Source organism: Triticum urartu, chromosome 7A (assembly GCF_056163025.1).
Source record: "Triticum urartu cultivar PI428250 chromosome 7A, HENAU_Tu73, whole genome shotgun sequence".
Classification (NCBI taxonomy): domain Eukaryota; kingdom Viridiplantae; phylum Streptophyta; class Magnoliopsida; order Poales; family Poaceae; genus Triticum; species Triticum urartu.
Window position 1 is genome coordinate 651,959,733 of NC_141879.1, and position 21,389 is coordinate 651,981,121.

General features: G+C 42.1%; 1 protein-coding gene across 1 annotated transcript; it reads left to right on the plus strand.

The window, feature by feature from the left end:
- Positions 1 to 10,704: 10,704 nt before the first annotated feature.
- LOC147961082 (uncharacterized) lies at positions 10,705 to 12,020 on the plus strand. The gene is made up of 2 exons (XM_087536854.1): positions 10,705 to 10,725; positions 10,836 to 12,020. The coding sequence occupies exons 1-2, from the start codon at positions 10,705 to 10,707 to the stop codon at positions 12,018 to 12,020; spliced, it is 1,206 nt and encodes a 401-aa protein (XP_087392980.1).
- The last annotated feature ends 9,369 nt before the right edge of the window (positions 12,021 to 21,389 follow it).

Sequence of the window (21,389 nt, forward strand, 5' to 3'; positions counted from 1 at the left end):
CATATCCTTCTGGAATCGGCCGGCAGTGAAAAGTTGCGTCGGGTTCAGTAGGATAAACAGAGCCAACAGCCGCCTTGACCTTCAAATTCATCCATTGCGTCATAAGGTGGCAATTTTGAGACTCCGTGATAGCATCCACGGGATAGCTGGCAGGAGCCGTCAAGGCATGCTCCGGCTGAAGCAGCTCGGTGGAAGCCACGCTGCTTCTCCGCTGAGATGGCGGGGTAGCTTCGGGGGAAGCTTCGGCAGTACGTTTGCTGCGATTTGCTTCTCATTCCTCTATCGCTTGTACCCTTGCTTGCAGCGCCTGCATTTGGGTCTGCTGCAATTTTTTCCTCCTCTCCTGGGATTTGTAACCGCCTGTGTCCAGAAACCCAACCTTCCACGGAATGGAGCCTGGCGTGCCTCGTGTCCGTCTAGGGTGCTCAGGATTCCCGAGGGCCATTGTGAGCTCGTCGTTCTCTCTGTCTGGAAAGAACTTCCCTTGCTGCGCTGCTTCGATATACTGTTGAAGCTTCCTGACTGGTATGTCCATTTGATCGTTCGTCCAAATGCACTTCCCTGTTACAGGGTCCAAGGTTCCGCCAGCCCCGAAGAACCAAGTTCGACAACGGTCTGGCCAGTTAATTGTCTCTGGTTCGATCCCTTTATCAACCAGATCATTCTCAGTCTTGGCCCACTTAGGCCGGGCTACGAGGTAGCCACCTGACCCCGTGCGATGGTGATGCTTCTTCTTCGCAGCATTTTGCTTGTTTGTCGCCGACATCTTCTTACTCTTTTCCGATGTCTTGTGGGCCACAAATGTGGGTCAGTGATCTCTGATCTTCTCATATCTGCCCTTGAATTCTGGTGTCTCTTTATTTTCGACAAACTTATTCAGCTCTTTCTTCCACCTCCTGAATAGTTCTGCCATCCTCTTAAGAGCAAAAGACTTGATTAATTGCTCTTTAACTGGCTTCTCTGGATCATCCTCTGGCGGTAGGGTGAAATTTGACTTCAGCTCAGTCCAAAGATCATTTTTCTGCATATCATTGACATAAGACACGTCAGGGTCTTCTGTAGACGGCTTTAACCATTGCTGGATGCTGATCGGGATCTTCTCCCTAACCAAAACCCCGCACTGAGCAACAAATGTGCTCTTTGTCTGGAGGGGTTCAATCGGTTGGCCGTCGGGCGCGATTGCTATGATCTCAAACTTTTCATCCGAGCTCAACTTTTTCTTCGGGCCTCGTCTCTTTACCGAAGTTGTGCTCGATCCGGAGGGCTAGAAAAAAGAACAAAGGCTTAATTAATATGTGTACATACCAAAACAATGAATGCATCAATTAGCTAGTCAGCAGAAGCTTAACTAATATATATACCTGGCCGGACTCGGTTCGGTCACCGGAGACGTCATCACGGTCTCCTTCTTGCACCGCCATTAGGTCACCGGAGCCATCATAATCATAGCCAGCTGCTTCCAGACCATCGGTGTCGTTGAGAAACAACGAGTAGACGGCATCACTTCCTCGTGCGATTATGTCCCCCAACAACTCTTCTTGTACTTCGTCTCGGGCGGTGTCCATAGTTCTTTTTCCCCTCATTTTTGTGAGTTAACTGACATGAGGTTGCTTCAAATGGAATATGTACTCATAGTTGCATCACATTATGCATTTCCTTCATTTTTAGTCTGCAAGTTACTTATGTGTCCGGCATGATATTGGTGCGATTTATTTTCCTAAGGGTATATGCATCTCATTAGAAATTTATTTTGTCTGCCTTTCGTCTTCCTATATTTCACGTGTTTTTATTTTCTCTTTCCTGGTTAGCTAACCAATTATTATTGTAGCACATGACTTAGGGATTTTTAACTTATTGCACAGTTTGTCATTCTAGAACACTAGACTTTTCTCCACAGTTAGGATGTTCATATGAAAAGTTTAATTCATGTTTAATCCTTCCAGAACTAAGCTTAGCTTAGAAAAAAGGTAGCTTGTTGCATGCAGGTCATACAAATATGTTAAATTCCATTTCTTCATTTTTGTTCAGAATGTTGCACTACATGAGATGAGACAAACTCGGAATGGGAGCAAAATAGTCCTGACTAGCGAACTCTTTTAGCTCGCTGTGTTTCCACTGGTGGCGTTGTAGTCGAGCCCAACAATTCAACTTGTGAAGATAACATGTAGCCCGAACCCAAGAGGGATCGAGATTTAGTTTTTCCAGGACAACTATTTTTTTTATCTTTACTAAAATTTTGCATCTCTTCCATGTTCACTTGGACAATACCTATACTCATTATAAGTCCTTCAAGTTCAGACAAGAAAAATTAGATATCCTGAAATCTTTACTATAAGATCATTTTGGTCTTCTTGAACTTCAAATGCCATCATCAAAAGATAAATGATGGTTTGTATTAAACTTGACCTTTAGAGATGCGGGCACTATAGATATTATTTTTCCCCAAATTTCTAGAATATGAATTAAGAATTCGGTACTCACATAAATCTGAGAGGCTGCTTTGATCGAGACGTGTGTTGCACGTACACGTTTACTAGTTATTACTAGCAAAAGGGCCCGTGCGTTGCAACGGGAGAAAAGTATATTGCATGCTCTTATAATCTAGAAAAGCTGATATAGAATTTAATAATCTGTTCCACAAGTCCAGCTCTTCTATTTCAACATGGCTTGCATGTACATTTAAAAAGTACATGCAAAATGGGCTAGGGATAATCCATTTATTCATGACATGCGTGAAATGAGGTGTTATTATGGGTAAAGGAAAATGACAAGAACAAACGATGATACATTAGCACACTACGGAGACATGCATGCATCATGGACGGTTTTCGGTTCAAGCATCACCAACTTATGGCATGTTCAACGGCATTCCTATTGTTAGCTCCCCTCCATGACCTCAGCTCATCATCGCACCTTCGTCCCGAGCTCGTCCTTTATTCACTCTGACGTGAAATATTTCTTTGGAACTTCTCATGCCTCCTCTATGCTTGTCCAGTTTTGTTCGTCAACATTGTCTGCCTTATAATTCCCATCCCTCTACTAACGGGTCACTTGGCTTGTTATATACAATCCATCTGAAAAAAATATGTTGATGCTTGCAAATATTTCTGTTGCAATGCTTGAATATATTGTTAGCGTACGTATTTATCAAAGAAAATACACGGAGAGTTTTTTTAATGCGTAAATAACATTTGTGTTTAATGTCTGTAGACGCATGTATTATACTGCCCACATCCCATATATTTATCGGATCTTCTCGGATTTCCTTGTCATGCGTCCTTTCTTTTATTTCTTTTATATAGCACAGCACATCCCACATCACATCTTAGCAAATGTGTCCGTGCGTTGCTACGGTCAATAATGCATCAAATATACAAAGAAATGACGAATTGAATTGAACCGACCGAATGCAGTTGATGTGGTCACAGACTAAATTGAAAATAATAGGGCATGACAAAGCTCTTGAAGATGCCGGAGCTGACGAAAACATGATCTAGACACTTTAAAAGATGCAGGTAGGAAAAGTTAATTACTAAGTACATCATATCAAATCACATAAACATTTGGTTTTCACCATCTTCTCCAATTTTGGATCATTATTTCCCTTATATGCAAAGATAAAACATTCTACAAATTATATTGTGCATAATACAGGATCCAAAACAGTGAAAATTAAATAATTGTGAACAAACATGAATAATGAATTACCTCGTTGTAACCAAACAGCTCCTAGGTCGTTAATTCATTGCAGCAACCGTACTTATTAAAGAATTCGTGCACTTAGGTGAAGCTTTGCTTTGTATTTTTGTCGTATTCAACAAAAGGAGGTCAATCAGAGCCCCAAGCTAGCTTCACGGAGGGGAGTATCCGGCGAGATGCGCAAGTGCCGCTAGTTCCTGTAGATCAATCGAATCGAGCTGTGTGCTTGGTAGCTTAGCGTGCATGCCCACCATGGGCGCGGTCGCTGCTGGCCGAGGTGCCGGACATCCATGTCGTCGCACCCAAACAATGCTGGCGGAGGGGACGGAGGCATAGTAGGAGAACTTGTGGCCGTCGAAGATGCCGATTGGTGCCTTGTACAGAGCTGACGGCGTCGAGGATGACTATTACGCCGGTGGTGAGCTTGAAGGTGCCGGGGGTAACCTTCTACAGTGGTGAGGCTTGTGTAGAAGGCGATGCCGGCCTCAGCCCCCGTCTTGGGTCAATCCCTTCCTCCTTCCCTCGTGCGCCGCACCAGAAGGGGAGTGCCACATCCTCGTCATCGGAGCAACCATGGCGCCGCCCCGCAGAACCCCTAAGCCGCGCGCCTGGATCCGGATGCCACCGTCTTTTTGCGCGTCGAGCCCGTGTGCCGCCGCCGCCCTTTGCGGATGTCGCTCGATCCGGAGCCGCCTGACGCCCCCCTGCTCGTTGACCCGCATCGATTAGATCGAATCACGGGGTGAATATACCAAACGACGACAGTTTTTTTCTTTTACTTAGGGGTGGCAGCGGGTAAATATAGACTTCCAACGAACAAGGGAAAAGAAAGGCAGGCTCAGCTTGACCCATTTGGCCCATGAACGTGCCGGAAAGAAAAATCGGACATGTACGTTATTTTAGTACAACCTCGTTAGCAGCGGCTTGTGCAAACTGAAAGCGTAAATTTATGGGAAGAAAGCGTATTGTGACGGTGAACCCACGGAGTCAATCCGTGCTTTATTATTAAAAAAATAGTACAAATGCCCACGCGTTGCAGCGGGTGATAAAAGGGGCACAACCTGCTTCATGTGTCATTTTAAACCATTTTTCATATCCAATTTTAATAAACATTGGTAATTATGTCTAACATGGAAATTTCCTTATTTTTAATAAAATTTAATGTATTCATTAAAAATGTAACACCATTTGAAGAATAGTTAACATTTTCATGAAAATTGGAAATTTTCTTTGTAAATTAACATTTTTTAACATATTTTTGTTTGGTAATTTTTACACGTAGTTGGTTGCTTGATTGGGAAGAGTTTTTTTTAACTATTCGACCAAACAAAATAGTTAACGTACACAGATGGACCCACGAACTCATCTTCCTACCCCTGCTCTAGTACTCCTTGTGTTCTAGGAAATGTGCCCGTCTGTTGCAACAGGAAAAAAAATCCTTGCACGTCCCTAACGGCAACCCATCCATATTACCGCCTCTCATCCTCGCCATTGTCGCTGATGATAGCTACATTGTCCATTTATTCATGATAAACATGGTCAATCCTAAGGCAATGACTTTGGTCATCATATTTATAACTCTGCTTTCATGAGCTCGTCCTTTCTCCGAATTGTAATTCTACGGTTTTTTAATAATGGTGAACGCCATCCTTATCTCATCTTCACTTGATGCCTGCGCCATCTTGCATTGTATATAATTGCTCTTTTCTCATGACATGCAATATATGATACAAAAAATTATTGTTGGATAAATTTGTATCAAATAACAAAGGTCCCACGCGATGAAGCTCAATGACAACGGCTGGGAAGTCACTTAATTTTCATGGATGATTTCCTATGCCTTCTCCATCCTATCTAAGTCATATAGATATCCCAATCTGTCTGCCTGTGTCGTATATATTAGCTCCAAGTAATGCAGTCATAGATATATTTACTCCTGATAGGCCTCAAGTTTTACAATCATGATTAGCTGTGTGAGTAATTATTCTGTGTACATATTGAAAATAAAATGATCATGCACATAATGACATGTGGTCGAAAACACAAAGTAGCTCAAATTCACGGCGCGGGCATCTCGTCCTTCCCTCCTCTAAGTAAGTTAATATATGAAATCTTGTACTTATTTATTCCCCATGCAAGCAAGCCCACAAATCTCTCTTTGAAAGCAGCGTTGCATGTCCAGCAGTGTCGTCGTATCGCTCCTTCCTTCCCCATCCATCAGGGATGTTCTTTCCTCCATCAGCCCACAAATTCATTTAAAGCACCGGCATCTCCCTCCTCCTTTATCGAGTTATTATCGATTTTTCCTTTGGTTCTTGGTTCTCGAGGCCTGCTATAGGAAACTCTGTAAACGTATATAAATCAGTAGAATTTCATGTAAAGAACCGAGGTGGGACTATTAGGCAACCAACCCATTACTTGGCATGAATAAATTGTATCTCAGTTGGTCGTTGTCTTCAGTATCTAACGGGACGGCATGGGTTCGAACATCACTCCTGAACTTTATTTTTACTTTTTGCTAGTCGGTTGTGTAGCAGGCCCAGATCGGCCCACTGGAGTTTTTGCTAGTCGGTTGTGTAGCAGGCCCAGATCGGCCCACTGGAGCGTGCAGGCCGCCGGCTATTTTTTATGACCTCAAATTAGTACCACCTCGTTTATATTACGATTTTATCTATATAAAAATCGTAAAAGCGTATTATGACATGAGAAGAAAACGTATTGTGACGGTGAACCCACAGAGTCAATCCGTGCTTTATTATTACTAGTAGAATGCCCGTGCGTTGCCACGGGCTTTTTTAAAAACTTGCTTATCGCATGTATAAACATAATGCATGTATAAAAAATTGAATTCCACTTTAATTGCAATGTATAAAAAAATGTAATTCAATGACCTATACTGACTCATCTGATGCACAAAATAAAAGAAAGTGGTTTAAGAATATAGAACAGTTTTGCACTGCATCACAAACAAAGAATTTAGTTTTGGGTCTTCGCCTTCTAGGCAAAGGCCGTGACGCAAGACCCTTAGGTCCTTGTCGCTAGTCCTGGCCTTCTCCTCCCTGAGCCAAGCAAAGGAAGCAAGCAAACGAACCGAGCGATGCAGTGTTGAGCTACACAGGAAGAGCAAGTGAGCGGAGGAAATCCAAACCAGATCAAAGCACAAAATCAGTAAATAAGCCATCCATCTCACTGGTCCTGTCTACAAAAGCAATTTTCCTCATGTCCCAGGTTGGCAACCAATTTGTTCCACATACCAACACGAACCTCGAGCCAGAGCCACATACCAACAGGAAGAGCACGTAAGATATCTGAAATAATTAGAGGAAATGGACATTGTAGGTTTTAAATATTGCTAAATTGCACGGGTAAACTCAGGAGCGTGTATTATTTCTTCTTGATATTCCTCAAAATTAAATTCACCTGTTGTACTTTCAAAATAGGTGTGTCCCTGAACTAAGAGATACAAAATAATGCATCAATTTGAGAAATCCAAACGATGAGGATGAGCCATCTAGCATAACACAAACACGCACACACACAAGCACACACGCACGCACACACACACACAGAGAGAGAGAAGAAAAGCAAAGCATGAAGGAAGAAAAGTGAATATAAATTACACATCCAGTTATGTTTATTATACTGCAATAAATCATACACCCACATAAGACCCAAAAAAGCCTACACTGTAAGCAACAATGCTAGATACAAAATAAAATGGATATACTGCATAATTTCTCATGTTTGAAGGTGCCACCTCCATTAGTAATGACAGATATGAACTTTACATGAATTAAACGGGATAATTGTTTATTTGCTTCACTTCAACCCATGTAGAAATATAATGATTACTTCTTGTAATTAATCTAAATGGTTCCAATAAATTAATATTCAAGGTTGACTACATGGGAAAGTTGTATTTGAAATACATCCATAAGGAAGTTGACTAAAAGGTGAACAATGTACTAAAAAATATCATTAAACGTTAAGACTTGCAGGTCAATACATATCATTAAAATCTCTAAGATTTATGTTATAACCTACTGGTAGATTTTGAGATTAAAGGTGAGATTAAGAGCATATGCCCTTCTTTCAATACCAGTAAATTTCGATAATGGCTTACAATCCAGTCGGGATATACATGCATAGGAAGGCATCTACTTGCTGAACAAGATGTTGTCTGCAAGACTTCAATCAAAACATTGTGTCTCTCACTTAGTCTTTGCATATTACTGAAGAATATACAATCTGCAATCAAAATATTGTGTCTCAGTCTTTTGTAGGCAGCATCTAAGATTTTGTAAGCTCCGAGAGTAAAAGACCAACGAGTGCCAGAATTGGAACATAGAAGAATCTTACCTGGGCATGATGCCATCAGGTTCTATGCCAAGATCGAGGTAGTAGAGCTCCCTCAATCTCTCTTGCCAAGCCCTCCCTCTGACCATCAATAGAACAGTCACTCTCGCTTGCCCTGCTTTTGAAATCTCCTTCTGCGCCGCCGCAGATCAGTTGGCAGCATAGGCCGAGCTCTCCCATGTATCATCACATTGAACAAAATACGCATCTATGCTTACTTCCCTTGCATCATCACAACGGATGCTATAAATTTTCTTGTGTCCTTGTCATAAATCTGAATCCTGCACGATATGAAAAAGAAAGAAAGTCAGATTTGTTAATACAGTACAACATAATGATAGTTCCAAGGAAACAGGTACTACGTCGAAACTGGCCATGATAGTACGGATGTCATGTGGATGGACGTGTTTGTGCAGGAATAACCGGGAAGAGTACTCAGAGCTCGATAACCCACCGGAGAGATCAATGCACCCTACTTTAAACGTAGTTTTGTGGTTATGGCCGAGGCACATGTCGCCACGGTGGTCGATGTTGCAGCAGTACCTGAGTCTGACCTCGAACTTCAAAGAACATGGCGCCGTCGACAACACCCAAGGATGCAGTGAGAGCACGGAGACCGCTCGGCCAAACGGGTTCAACACCACGTTCAGCAGGAACAGGTACTGCCGGCCTTGGGCACGGGTCGAGAAGGCCAGGGGCGGACGCATGTTGTGGCGAGTGGGGGCCCAGGACCCCACTCGATTCATCGTCCTCTTCGTACTACGTCCCGATGCTAGCGAGCAGGCCCCCAGTCGGGCTATAGCAGGTGCCCCCACTCCCTTCCAGTTCGGCCTTTCTATAAAGCCCAATACAAAAAGCTAATCAAGGAAAAAATTCAAGGTAGAAGGCGTGCGTGTACCCTGCTGCCGCCTGCCGCTTCACTCTAGGAGCTCACAATTAATAGAGAGAAAAACGAAGAGGCAAGCCCTCGGCCGCCGCTTGGTTGGACCATTGGTGGATCGCGGCTTGGCGGGTGCCAGTCCTGTGCCATCCGGTCGCCGGCCACCGGCCGCCCGCCGCCAGCAGCGGCGGCGCCACCGTCGACGGGTGTACAGCAGCAACGGATGAACGGAACATCCTCAGCAACTCATCTCTGATCAGGTCTGTACCATCTCCTCATCTCCTTATCCCAAACTACTAAACTCCCCTTCGTTCTTTATTTTGCTTGCTGTTGCCTGACTACACTCTGGTCCTTATTTTTTCAGTTGATTCCATGGTTTATCTCATATCAAATCAAATGAAAACTTGCAGTTCGTACTAGTACAGTAGTACTACTCTATGTCTCTATCAGACATGTAGCCATGTACAGTTGGTTCTACCAAAAAATTATAGGATTAGTGTGACACACTACTTGTACTTGGAAAATTTCTATGGAACTCAATCTGGGATGCCATTCTACTACTAGTACTTTTGCTGGCCTGCTAGTCTGCTCCACTAGAATGTTTTGTATCTGAACTTTTACAATTTGTGCTTCCATTATTTGATAGGGAAGAGAAGGGAAGATCATGGAGAAGTATTTGATAAAGAAATCAGCAAATGCCAACACCACCACCCAGCCCCAAGGGGCTATCACCAGCAACAATTCAAGTGGCAGTAGTAATGCATCAAGACCTGCAGCAAAACATAATTCTGCTGTGCCTGAACTAGTTGATTTGAATAAGCTCCCTCGCGATCCAGCTAAAAGGAAGCGAATGGCAGATTATCACCCCAACCAACGTGACGAGATAAGAAGGAAGTATTTGATTTGGGGACCTAATCAGCCCCGCAAGTTGGAATTTCCATACAGGGAGATTGGGAAGAAGAAAAAGAAGAGGAGATTCAATCCGGATTGGTATGATGATTATGCTTATTGGCTAGAGTACAGCGAGAAGGAGCACAAAGCCTATTGCTTATGCTGCTATTTGTTTAGGGACAACATTAAAGACAGCCACCATGGGCATGATGCATTTGTAGTAGAAGGTTTCAACTGTTGGAACAAGACAGAGAGATTTGTAACTCACGTCGGTGATCGTAACAGCTTTCACAACAGAGCACTCAAGGATTGCGAGGATCTATTAAAGCAAGATCAATCAATCCCTGCAGCCTGGAATAGACAAAGCCAAACTGAAAAGAATGAGCATCTCATCAGGTTAAATGCCGCAATTGATGTTTGTCGATACTTGTTGCATCAGGGACAACCTTTCCGTGGCCATGATGAATCTAAAGATTCTGAAAATAAAGGAAATTACCTTGAGTTGATGGACTACACTATTAAGCAAAATGATGTTGTTGCTAAGGCATTCAAGAATGCTCCAAATAATAATCAAATGTTGTCTCCCAAAATTCAGAGAGATATTACCGAGTGCTTTGCAAAAGAAGTACTAGGCCATGTGATGAAAGAAATTGGTAATGGTGTGTTCAGCTTATTAGTTGATGAGTGTAGGGATGTTTCCGACAAAGAACAAATGGCGGTTGTTCTCCGATATATTGATAAGTGTGGACTGGTCCAAGAGAAGTTTGTTGGTGTTGTTCATGTGGAGGAGACAACAGCTTCTTATCTCAAGTCTTGCATAGATTTATTATTTTCACAACTTGGGCTGAATCTTGAACAAGTTAGAGGCCAAGGTTACGATGGAGCAAGTAATATGTCTGGTGAGTTTAATGGTTTGCAAGCTAAAATTATGAATGAGAACAAATCAGCATATTATGTACATTGTTTTGCTCATAAACTCAACTTGGTTGTTGTGGCTATTGCAAAGAAGATATTCGAGGTCGGAGATTTCTTTGATATGGTTTCAGTTTTGCTGAATGTCGTGGGCGCGTCTTGCAAGAGAAAAGACCAACTTCGTGAGCATCACCAAGAAGAAGTGAGAAAAGCAATAGGATGTGGAGAGATTGCTACAGGGACTGGACTGAATCAAGAATTATCTCTTCAAAGACCAGGTGACACTCGATGGAACTCCCATTATAAAACACTGTTGGGTTTGTCCAAGATGTTCTCATCTATGGTCAAAGTACTAGAATATGTCGAGAAAGATGGCACAGATACCGGAAAGAGGCGGCAAGCTAGAGGTCTTCTAAAATATTTCCAGACCTTTGATTCTGCATTTTTCTTACACATGATGATGATGATATTAGCTTTAACAAATGGGCTATCAAAAACCTTACAGAGAAAGAATAAAGACATTGTAAATGCTATTTCAGATGTGGAATCAACAAAACGAGAGTTAGAAAAACTCAGAACCAATGAGGGGTGGGATTCCCTTATGAAGAAGGTATGTTGTTTTTGTGAGAAGCATGACATTCCAGTGCTTGACATGGAAGATGCCTATGTTAACCCAAAGAAGCCACGACAAAAGACTGGCATTAGCAATGAACATTATTATCGTGTTGACTGTTTCTTTGCTGTGCTCGCTCTGTTAGGAGAAGAGTTTAATGACATATTTAGTGAGGTAAATTCTGAGTTGCTTCTATGCATGCCTGCTTTGAGCCCAAGTGATTTATTTTGTCATTTTGACAAGGAGAAGTTACTGAAATTAGCAAAGTTTTATCCTGATGACTTCAATCACAAAGATATGGTGACTCTTGAGCATGAACTTGGACTCTATATAGATAATATACTCCATGATACAAGGTTTTCTAGCTTGGACAGAATAAGTGACTTGGCTAAACTGATGGTGGATACTAGGAAGAATCTCTCATATCCTTTGGTATATCGGCTTTTGAAGCTAGCTCTAACTCTGTCTGTTGCCACTGCCACTGTTGAGAGATGTTTTTCAGCGATGAAGATTGTGAAGAATGCTTTGCGTAACAAAATTGGTGATGATTATTTGAGCCATAGCCTAATTTGCTTCGTGGAGAAGGAGCTGCTGGACACAATTACCAATGAAGTGATTGTTGATCGTTTCTATAAGATGAAAGATCGTCGTGGGAGAAATGAAACGTAATGGTCTAATACCTTCCACCCTTTTTATATTTACCATCTCCATTGTATTCAAATGCATTGTCCTAGTCTGTGTTTTCTCTTCACAGGTAATGCCATTTGTCTTGGAGACAAATATTACCTTTTGCCACCTATGAAATCATTGGGATATAAAGCCTTCTTGTAAGATTTCTTCAGTTTAGTGCCAAACCTATCATGTTACTACTAGATGATGTATCACTTGTTGGCATTTATGTCAGACAAATATTATCTTTTGCTACATATAAAAACTGGGATATAAAGTGTAAGGTTTGTTTATTTTAATGGTAAATTTGTGAGGTTATTAGTGGATGAAGTATCTTCTGTTTTGAACGTGGATGAAGTATCTTATTGTTATAGGAAAAATGCTAGATTTTTTTATGCATGAAAAGTGCTATACGTTTATACGATTGTGTAAACATGTTCATGAGTTTTACATAGACGAGCGCCCCCAGTCAGTTTTTATCCTAGGTCCGCCCCTGGAGAAGGCTTTGAAGCCGTCACAGAGCTGGACCTCGACGCACACCCAGGCCCGAAGCTCAGTCGTGCACGGCCACCCTTGCGCGTCGGCGAAGTGGTCTAGGAGTGCCGCCGTGGAGCGAGCGAAACTGCAGTCCGCCTGCGGGCAGTAGCACGGGCAGCAGTGGGCGCACGGCACCCGGATGGACTCCATTAGCCTTTCCAATGCGATGTTCCGGCGACAGCCGCCGGTCAACCGGACGTGACACACATGGCACCTCCTTGCCGCCATCATCTTGTCGCGGCACCGTGAGCATATGGTATGACCGAAGCCACACTGCACCCGAGCAAAAATGACGTTCCAGTGTTATTGGTACACAAACTTGTGATGGATCGGCCTAGCATGGACGACGAGCATACGCACTTGGAAGACTGGTGCTTGAGAGGGAGGTAGCAGATGCCGCAGTTGATGGTATCGATGTCATCCACTATCACAGTATCATGTTTGCAAGCGCCATGCGCTTCGCCGCCGGCTCTATCGTACCTGGAACCCGAGATGGGCGTCGTTCTTGTTCTTCTTCTCTTGTTTTTTTCCTCTGGAAATACTAACCTCATCTCCACCCTCTTTGGTGGTCTCGGGCCAACACCTTGAATCTGGAGGTGCCGCGGGCGCTCCTCTTGATGCCACAAACCCTCACCGCCGACTGCCTTACACGGATAGCCGTCCCGTCCCGCATCCTGACCTTGTACCGCACCGCACCGCCCCGCCGACACCAGCACCACCGATCCCCGTTTCCGACGCCACCCTGCCATCGCAAATTAAATAGGTACATGAATGCTTTTATGATGAGGTTTATTTGTCATGATGGGTATATGCTCGTGCATTGCATCGGGCGTTGATTTTTTTAAGCGACAGGGGAACATATGGGAACACATCATGATGCAAATCACATAACAAAAAGGAGATTATGTTTTGGTTATGAAGCATAGAACTTCTAACAATTTGTCCTAAGATATACTAAAGCCAAAGAATATCATAGAGGGAAATCAAATTATCTGAACGACATGATGTTATTTCACAAAATAAGTTAAATGTACATTTAAAATTTACAATTGGTTATCTTTACATGTAAATAGAAAGGTGGGAGTCAATATTACAATACGCTTACCAAAAATGTTCCTCTATGAAAAATTGTCATGAAGAATCACCTACCAAGAATAAAAACTGAGAGCAAGTCTGCAAAATAACAAATTGTTAACAATATGTTCAGTAATATAAATCTCACTGTTCTTGCACACCCTTGAGCATACCATTTTTCCCCTTCAGACTATACTCTCGTCTATGAACAGAAAAAGAAAACCATAGAAACTAAATTCAAGTCTGCAGAATAACACAAAGCATCACTAACAGTTCAGTACCATGTGAATGGAGACATACCATACCATCCTTTTTACCTTCTGACTGCACTTCTATTTGTGAGAATTCCAGTAAGTAGATGGGCAATTTAGCAAAATACAACCATTGGAATATGGGAAGCCGTATAAACTGAATAATGTAGATAATATCACATGTGCATTATTGGCCTCTAAGATGGAACAAAACTGAATACTACCCAAAACAACACACAAATTTGACTGACACTTTCAAAATTTCATATCTCTCCTATACTACCTAATAAATTCAAGTTGTATTCACCTTTTTCAATTGCACAAAAATTTAATTCAGCTTCTAAAGTCTGCAATACCCCCATAATTCAAAACAGTCTACAATACCCCCATTACTAACTCTAGTTCAGCAAATCCATGAGGAAGAGTCATTGGTGAGGATGGGCTAACTCCGCTATATACCATAACTATTCTCAACTACCATATCCAGAAAAAGTATTGTTAATTTGAGAGGATACCAAAATTGAGTTACAAATAGAAATAACGAAAGTAAAATGTCAAGCATAAGTAGTCTATTCAGAGGAATCATTTCCAAAAGCAATTTTGAGCCAAACACCAGAGCACAGCAAGTTGTGACAACTCACATCCCAAATGATAGCAGATTTATTTAAACTGCCAGTGGCATCACAGTACAAACGTTAAAACCAGTAGCATCACACAGGAACACTGTACAGTCAGTTCCTGCATGCATACCTGCCGGTAACCTTGCTGCCATCACCGCTCACACTCCTCTGTGTGTCCTTCATCGTCATCTTTCCTTCGACCTAATGCTTCAGCAACTCCAACAACACGTTGTTGCTCCAAGAAATCAGTGAACACCACGGAGAGGGGCGTACTTGCATCCTAAACTCCAAGCAAACAATTAATTTAAGATCCCTTGCACACATGCACACGCGCGCGCGCACACACAGAGAGAGAGAGAGATCAGGGTATCCCAGGGTGAGGGATGAGAGAAGCCGACCTACGGAGCGCGGCGCCAGCTGTGTGTCGCCGCTGCCGCTGCAGAGATAACACGATTATCGCCGCAAGACGCAGAATCTGTTGGAGCTCGCTCGCTCGGAACCGGCGAGGAACGCCGCCGCCATGAACTTGGAGTTCAAAACCCCGCCGCTGGACCTCCTCCCGTGCCTCCTAGATCGTCTCCACACCGTCCCCAGAACAGGATCCGACCCCTACTCGCCTCCTCAGCCGAATCTGGCCGGAGATCGCCGCCGCCGCGCCCGGCGGCACGCGGCAGCGTGGCGGTGGGTGGCGGGGCACTGGAGGCAGCGCACTGGAGGTGGGGGTGGCACGCAGCAACGTGGTGGCGGGTGGCGGCGCACTGGAGGCGTGGGAGGGGTCGTGCGGGTGGAGGTTCTTTTTTTATTTTCTTTCTTAATTAGGAATGTAATGCGTGCTAATATTTATTAGGATGGAAGGAGATCAATAGGAGAAATAAATCGGAGAGGGAGGTAATTTGTTTGGAAAGTGATCTCCTGTATATGTATTATTTATGAATTCTTAATTACCAAATATTTACATGATTGAATTGAATTGACACCTGCCAAAGCAAGCATGAATAAATGGAAGAAGTATCAGACACGATTCGGTTTTAAGTGTGAAGAAGAAAAAATTAACGTGGGAGTGGTGGTGGGAGGTGAGACGAAAATAAACCGGACAAAAAAAACCAGACGAAAGTGGTGGGACTATTCAACCAACTCGTCCATTAGGAGTAGAGAGTAGCAAAAGGGCCCGTGCGTTGCAACGGGTAGAAAATAATTAAAATATGGAAATCAACCTATGATTAGATGGTTAGGAGGACAGTAATAACCATAGCCCACCAGAGTTCAAATTCTAGATTTGTCACTGGAGCTCATATTTTTCTGGATTTATTTCAGGCATTTTAGCTATGTGCATTCAGTGGGAGCTAGACGTTCCCATCGACTATGAACGCGTCTGTGGTAACTTCATCACTCTCAAAATGATGTGTCAGTTCATTCTATCAGAGGTGCTCATATAGATAGGATGTGTGTGTGTCCATTCATAAGGGCGAATGTATGTTCATATGTACAAGTGTCTGCATTTGTACTATGTTTAAAGATAATAATAATAAAAACGCAAACGCATGTGCTTGCTAAAACCGTACAGAACACTACTACACGCAATTATTTGTCACCTTATAAATAAAGAGTAGAACAAAAATTGTTGAAGAACATCTAAAAGGTATGTCATCTCATTCTTTATTCACACATGTTTTCTTTGATTTTCTTACACTACAACTGATTTTAACAATGAGTGCGCCCAGTACTATTGTGTGAGAAACTACATTTGAATACTACAGGCTCTTCTATAGCATAGACATGAAAAAATCAGATCGAGCTATCGGCAAGGGAAAAGCTATATACAACGAACTTGTTTTGAGCAGCAGCCAGCCAGCCAGCTGGGCCAACTGGCCAGGCTGTCCCACCTAAGGCCCAGCCAGCCCCATAACCCTAGCTCATGGCCCAACCCCACTTCCTCACCTCCTGCCTCGATCCTGACCTTCAAGTGCAAATGGCAGCTAAAGAGAGCAACGTGAGCTAATTTTCTTCAAATTAATAGAAACTAATCAGTACAACATGCAGCGGCTACTGAACCTTATAAAAGAAACTTATGTTTTTTCATAGTGAGCTTAAGAACTTGTAGAATCTACAAAGATAAATTATTTGAATCGTAATAAAAACATATTATAGAAAATAAAAACTGCCTTGTTAACCCTAGCTCACAGCCCGATCCCCACTTCCTCACCTCCTGCCTCGATCCTGACCTTCAATTGTAAATGGCGGCTAAAGAGAGCAACGTGAGCTAATTTTTTTCAAATTATTAGAAACTAATCAGTACAACATGAAGTAGCTACTGAACCTTATAAAAGAAATTTCTGTTTTTTCATAGTGAGCTTAAGAACTTGTAGAATTTACAAAGATAAAAATATGTGAATCGTAATAAAAACATATTATAGAAAATAAAAACTGTCTTCTTAACCCTAGCTCACAGCCTGATCCCCACTTTCTCACCTCATGCCTCGATCCTGACCTTCAAGTGCAAATGGCGGCTAAAGAGAGCAACGTGAGCTAAAATTTTTCAAATTAATGGAAACTAATCAGTACAACATGAAGCAGCTAGTGAACCTTATAAAAGAAGCTTCCATTTTTTCATAGTAAGCTTAAGAACTTGTAGAATCTACGAAGATAAAATATGTGAATCGTAATAAAAACTATTATAGAAAATAAAAAATGCTTTGTTACTATTACTTTTCTTTTGAGAATCTGAATTTGTATGTTTAAGAAATTTCTTTTTCGCTTTATTCCGTCTCCTAAAACAGAGCAGTATAAGAAAGTATTCCCTCCGTCCGGAAATACTTGTCATCAAAATGAATGAAAATGGATGTATCTAGAACTAAAATACATCTAGATACATTCATTTCAATGACAAGTATTTTCGGACGGAGGGAGTACTGAATTTTGCAAATGAATCGGATGAGTAACTTGTTTTTTCTTTATATGTTCTCCTCAATTGATTTAGAAAAAAAAAAGAATAAATGAATAACATTTAGATGGAAACAGTCATTTCTTATCCTAAGCCATGGATGCATCATGCAGGACCAATCTGTGTAGAATGGAGAAGAAAGCTCATCAGCTAACATAAAAAATGGAGGAACTCGTATGGCATATGGGGCCTACATGTAGTAACGTATATCCACTCTGAATCTAACATATAAAGATCAAAGTCTCCTCACCATGACTCGCTGGAGTTATGTATGTACGTAGCGGCTGCCACTCCATGGCCACCAGATCCCTACCGCTGTAGTATCGATTCCTTGTCACCATGATCAAGGGTACCTAGCAGCAGCATACATGAGGATATGTACATATCATGAAGCAATTGTAATCAGCAAGCAGCAGCCTTCTCTGTGTTCTCTGTATAGATGTGTAGTAACCAAGCAGCAAAATGAACAAAATGCAGCAGCGGGCTGCTGCTCTCCTCTCTGATCTCTCTATATGCAATAGTAGTATAGCAGAACATCAAAATTAGCAACCGCAGAGCAATCTCGAAAAAATAGTAGGAATATAATTAAAAATATTCTAATGTGTTTATTTTGGCATATCGGAACATTCAGTGTGTATATCTGAGTTCTACACCAGCTATAATGGCTGCCAATCTTGGTTAAGTACTGATCAAGTAGCATTCGGCTGAACAAAAGCAATAAACTTCAGTCTTTCTGTCCAGAGAAAATTAGGAATAATAGTGAGCAAAGCATATGAACATATCTCATTATTCAAAACTTAAGTTAACAGATCTACAATGTGCATCCTTGTGCACAACCCATCTCTAAGAAATTGTTTGGAACATCATTTATAGATATTTATTAGCAGAATTTAAGCTATAACATTGTAGGCAATACAAAGGAATTCAGATGTAAGCTGAATCTTCCTTGAACTTTCAGGCCTGGCCACTCCGACCCCTTAGTCATTAGTTTAAAGTTCAAAACTGGTGATAGAATTGGACGATGGCGTACCTTGGATGGAGCACATGCCGACAGTGTTTCAGCAAACTAAGTGGAGCAGCGAGATTGAAAGCTTCGAGCGCAACTGGAACTGATGCCAGACGGTGTACGTGAGGAGTTTACCTGAGCCGATTGCACTCATCCCTTGTCCCGCACTTCCATCTTGTTGAGTCATCACAGCTACTGTTCTCCTGTTCGTATCTATTGCATCATGCAGCCATGTAAATCATATCAGGACAATGTAACAATCAATGATTTAATTAGCATGGCACAAAGAGTCAGATCGACCCATAATCAATATGTCACGGCATGCATGTATCATGAAGATGAATCAAGCAAGGATATATTACATACCTCGAACTCCACCGCGGCGGAATCCATCTGCCCAAGCATAGTTATCGCCGCTGGTCGCTCTGTGCTTGTCCTCCACACTCGAGCCAGTCACCGTCTATGCCAAGGCAGCCCACACCGTATGGAAGAATCGAGATGGAGAAATTGTACAGTGAGAAAAGATTTTCAGGCACACACACCTTGGCCCAGGGTGGATGGCCATTGTCTCGCTTGTCCTCGGCGTCCGGCAAGGCCCAGTACGCCGTCCTGGCATGGCGGCGAGCGGCAGGGGAGGAGGCCCGTGGTGGCTCGGCATCACGTGCGGGCCGTGGATCACCTTCTGCTTTTTCATCTTCCTCATGAACCCCACCATCACCCTTCCTACTCGCTCTCCTAGGAAATCCACCTCAAATCCCATGGATTCCTAGCGGGGATCACTCGAATCTACCGCTGGTTACTTTTGGGGCCGGCGGGCTTGAAGATTGTAGGCGGATTGGGTGCCGGCGGGCTTGAAGATTGCAGGAGCTGGTTGGAGACCGAGAAGGCTCAGGGTGGCGCAGGAGAAGATTTGGGCGGATGGAGAGGGGAAGGAGACAGAATTGCAAAGGGCCGGGGAAGAAGATTGGCCGCGCGGCGGCGCCGTGCCTGTAGGCATCGAGGAGGAGAGCCCGTGCTGGTTTATTTCTTTTTACAAATCAAAGGACAAACGAAAACTGTTACAGACGAATTTATGAGCAAGTTAGAATAGTACCACCTTTATGAGCAAGTTAGAATAGTACCACCTCGTTTATATTACAATTTTGTCTATACAAATCGTAAAGCGTATTATGACATAAGAAGAAAGCGTATTATGACGGTGAACCCACAGAGTCAATCCGTGCTTTATTATTAGGGATAGACTAGCACATACGCCCGTGCGTTGCAACGGGGTAATAAAGATTGACATTATTCTACTGACAAACTGAATCACAATACCTGTATGAATTTCATAGAAATTTTGTTAAAAAAATTCCAACTAACTCAACCATACAATACCCATTTGTGAAAAAATTCCAGCTAGGTTGACCATGTTTATAATACACACATCCTGATCTTTTATCAAAACCACAGAGGTAAGTAAATTCCTGTAACTGTAGATAAAACTGCAATATATCCACCTAGATGAAATTGTATTACATCAATTTGTGCACACTCATTGCTCCAAAAAGATTGAGATGTAGTTACCTAACAGAAGTTGACTTCCAACATGAATTCAGTCAATTGCTTGGTATCACCTATACATACAAAAAGAGAAAAGGTCATCAGTCATTTTCCTACATCTTTATATGTCATCTTTCTAGCACAGATGCCTGTGCGCTGCAACGGGAGTAACTTTTGGTGTGGATTCAAATTTAGCGAGAATTGTTCGATTTTGTTCATTTCATCAACTTGCTGGACGCGCACCTTCTTCTAGTCAACTTTGACAAATCCCCCCTTCTTCTGCGCAACTGTAACAAATTATATATCTATATCGATAGAGGAAGGTAAAAAAAATTGAAAAAAAATCCAGTTCACTCCATATCTTAAAAAGTCACAAATATGGTTTCTCACCCCGCCAAAAAAGGTTACTTTCCTCTCTAATGATTGCTCTTGTCATAGTGTAAACATAATGTAATTGTCGTCGTGTCTGCCAGAGTTTCACTAAAAGGAAAAAAAGAAAATTAGCTAAAATCAGGAACCGAGGAAGAAAATTATGGAACTTAGAAACTTTTTTCAAAATTGTACAATTAAAAATCTTGATTTTATCTAAAAATCAGATTAATAACAGAAAGTTCAAGTATAAAATAAAATAATTTAATGTTGGATTTCCTACTAATTAATTTTATGACATGCATATATATGCCCGCTTTTTAAGTAGGAAGGCAATCGGCGACAATAATTATCCCCGCGTGCATGTTGCTTTTTTTTAGATCTGCATCTCCGCTTTTAAGTAGGAAAGCAATCAAGCTGCACTAATTAAATCATTGCCTTCCCGTGGAGTCAACTTCTTCATTTGCCTTTTTTTTCTTGGCGTTATTCCTTCCTTTCTTGTCTTTCTAATTGCCGATAATCATTTATTTCTTAGATTCTCGGGGCAGCTATGCTTATTTTTCAATAAATTCATAACCTAACACATTCACGGCTTTAGCCCAGTCGGTTGTGCACGTTGAGATGAAACAGCAGGTCATGAGTTCGCTCCCCATGAAAATCAACTAATAATTTTTAAAAAAATCAACTAATTTTTGCGCTGCGCTCCTCTACAATCTCGGCCCATATGCAAGGGCAAAGTTGTTGCTCAGAATCTAGGCCCATGTAGGGCAAAGCCCATGACGATAGGAAAACACACAAGAAATTCACAACCTTACATGCGCATGGCTTTAGCCCGTTGGTTTTGTACGTTGAGATGAAAACAGCAGGTCGTGAGTTCGATACCCATGAAAATCAACTAATTTTTGCGCTGCGCTGTCATTGCTCACAATCTCGGCCCATGTGGGGCAAAGCCCATGACGGTAGAAAAACGTAATTTATCGAATATATATCGATGGCAATATTAGTACCACCTTGTGTATATGTCTTAAA

Coding starts and splice junctions, on each gene's coding strand:
- LOC147961082 (XM_087536854.1), top strand. CDS start 10,705: ATGGAGCAAGTAATATGTCTG. Junction 10,726..10,835: donor TGGAGCAAGTAATATGTCTG/GTGAGTTTAATG, acceptor ATTGCAAAGAAG/ATATTCGAGGTCGGAGATTT.